Genomic DNA, 2,561 nt, shown 5'->3' with positions numbered 1-2,561 from the left:
ACACCAATCGGCTCGTGACGTGTCATGGACATGTACGGACCATCCAGAGGTATTGTTTTACCAAATATCTTGTCAGACCATCCGGAATAGTAACGATAGCAGCGTATGGCGAGCTCCAGGTCTCCGGCCATAGCAATGTGGAATGGTTTCCCATTGTCAAGTGTCTCTAGTTTGGCCAAATATTCTCTGTCCCTCTCAATCAGGTCAGCGAGTTTACCAATGAGCCTTCCTCTCTCAGAGGCATCCATTGTACGCCAGACACTACCAAGCTTGAATGCTTCCCTTGCAGCATCAACAGCTTTATCAACGTCAGCCTTGTCTCCTTCAGAGACATCACATATCTTCTCCCCATCAGTAGGATTGATGGTAGGGAAGGTCTTGCCACTCACAGAATCAACCCATTCATTGTTAATGAACAACTGTGTGTATTTGACTTCTACACCAGATGTGCTGCCAGACACTTTACGCTTCTTTGCACTAGGTTCATCTGCTGCTGCTCCGTTCATTGGTTAATTTGGCTAAATTTGCTTTGAAAAGTGAAGAGAAACCAATTTAGCTAATTTACAAGATCAGGGCTCTATTAACCTCTGGCTCTGAGACTTGCAGCTGCTGCGGAGCCTGCGCTGCGGTAAAGCAAGAAGGTGTGGCTAGTCTGTAAACTTTGGCGGCAAAAGTTTATGCGCATGCGCAGAGCTAATTAGTACGACTGGCAGGGGATTTCCCCTTACTGTGTTCTGGCTGTCCTCCCTTTATCCCTCGTTCTTTCCTCTTCCCCACTGAATCTGAGTCATTATGAACTTAGAAACGTCGTTGGTGACTGCCGAAAAAGGGTCCACTAAAGTCTACAACTGGGACTTTGCTGAGGGCAAGTGGGTCAACTTCTCGCCCACGCACAAGTACAGCTTCATCAAGATCGTCCAGAAGAAAACACTGTCTGGCAACGAGTTTTTTGTGGTGATAGAACCAGATGAAACCGATAATGTATGAAATGCTATACCATAATGTACTGTGAATGATTCTTCCATTGTCTTTCCTGTCTTTATACACATACATGTGTACATGTAGAGACTAAGGTTCCATCTGCCCCCTGATGTACAAGTCACAAAAACTGGTGACATGATACAGTTCGCAGTACCTGATCCACAAGATCCTACCGGTGGAAAACTCATTGCCATCAAATTTGAAAGGAAAGATTTAGAGACACAATTTACAATGACGGCCGGTCGAAGGATAAGTAAGATCGAGATTTTTATTGAATCATCTACCTATGCTACCCTCTCTCTCTCTCTCTCTCTCTCTCTCTCTCTCTCTCTCTCTCTCTCTCTCTCTCTCTCCCCTTCCTCCATTAGATGGCTTTATGGCTATCAAACCAGCTCAAGCTCCTGGTGAAGGATCTAGCAGTGGTATGTATGTGTAGTGACTAGAAAATGATTCTCATGTACATACATGTAGTTTTTGTGGGCATTTTAACCATTCTAGCCATTCAAAGGCTAATGCCTTAAATTATCTTATCCTCTCTCTCTTATACACACACATGTACTTTATACCAGGTCAAAGATCAAATGATTTGAATAAACCTCTAGAGGTTAAGAAGCAGAGACCTGTTTATGAAAATACCTTTAGCACTGATAGATATGATGGCGCCAGCTATCAGTCTCCCACTCTTCCTTCAACTGGGACTGAAGGAGCTGGAAGGATTCAACCACGTCAGCAGCCATTCACTGCAGCTATTCCTGCTAAACCAGCTGTTGAAACAAGGAGTAATAGATCAGGAGAAATTGGACAATACCACCAACAACCAGTTAGACCTTGTGTTGTATGTACATGTGGTTAATAGTCACTCTCCTCTCTCTCTCTCTCTGTCTCTCTCTGTCTCTGTCTCTGTCTCTCTGTCTCTGTCTCTCTCTCTGTCTCTCTCTGTCTCTCTCTGTCTTTCTGTCTCTCTGTCTGTCTGTCTGTCTGTCTGTCTGTCTGTCTGTCTGTCTGTCTGTCTCTCTCACTCACTCACTCACTCTCCCTTGACATTTGTAGATTCCTCCAGTTAATAATCTTAGCAAACCAGATCCTTCTCCTCCTGTTGCTAGACCCAATTACGGCCAGGTACCTCCTCCGGCCCAATATGGAGGAGGCTCACAGGACTGGAGGCCTGTGGATAGACACCACAACGAGGAAGGAAGAGGAGGAGGAGGAGGAAGTAGAGAGAGATACAGCGCAGAAATGAGAGGGAAAGAGAGCGGAGAGAAAAGAATCAGTGGAGAGAGAAGGAGCAGAGAGTTTGGACAGCAGAATGATAGAATGGGCCAGCATTATAATGACAGAGGTGGTTACGACAACCAAGATCGTTTCCAAGGTGACAGAGATCGGTACCAAGGTGACCGAGATCGTTACCAAGACAAACAGCAGGGAGGCTATGGCAGGGGTGGGGCTAATTATCGAAATGAGCAAGATCGTTATCGCGACGATAAGCGTCACCAAGGTTATTATCAAGGTGGCCCACGTTACCAAGATAGTCCTCGTTACCGTGACGACCAAGGCGATTCTTACCAAAGAGGTCGGGATGA

General features: G+C 45.6%; 2 protein-coding genes across 2 annotated transcripts in view; one reads left to right on the top strand and one right to left on the bottom strand.

The window, feature by feature from the left end:
• LOC105312369 (retinal dehydrogenase 1-like) overlaps positions 1-597 on the bottom strand; it is a 1,545-nt gene extending 948 nt beyond the window's left edge. Inside the window, exon 1 of the mRNA XM_011404961.2 lies at positions 3-597. Within this exon, the coding sequence (XP_011403263.1) occupies positions 3-506 (504 nt within the window). The 5' untranslated portion in view covers positions 507-597. The remainder of the gene's footprint in view (positions 1-2) is intronic.
• A 195-nt stretch (positions 598-792) lies between these two features.
• Positions 793-2,561, top strand: part of LOC100634228 (uncharacterized) — a 5,915-nt gene continuing 4,146 nt past the window's right edge. Inside the window, exons 1-4 of the mRNA XM_019995217.1 lie at positions 793-981; positions 1,066-1,234; positions 1,551-1,801; positions 2,032-2,441. Of these exons, the coding sequence (XP_019850776.1) occupies positions 793-981; positions 1,066-1,234; positions 1,551-1,801; positions 2,032-2,441 (1,019 nt within the window). The remainder of the gene's footprint in view (positions 982-1,065; positions 1,235-1,550; positions 1,802-2,031; positions 2,442-2,561) is intronic.

Source organism: Amphimedon queenslandica, unplaced genomic scaffold (genome assembly GCF_000090795.2).
Source record: "Amphimedon queenslandica unplaced genomic scaffold, v1.1 AMPQUscaffold_13452, whole genome shotgun sequence".
NCBI classification, from domain to species: domain Eukaryota; kingdom Metazoa; phylum Porifera; class Demospongiae; order Haplosclerida; family Niphatidae; genus Amphimedon; species Amphimedon queenslandica.
Note: the sequence above shows the minus strand (reverse complement) of the source record. Positions and strands in the feature narration are given on the sequence as shown.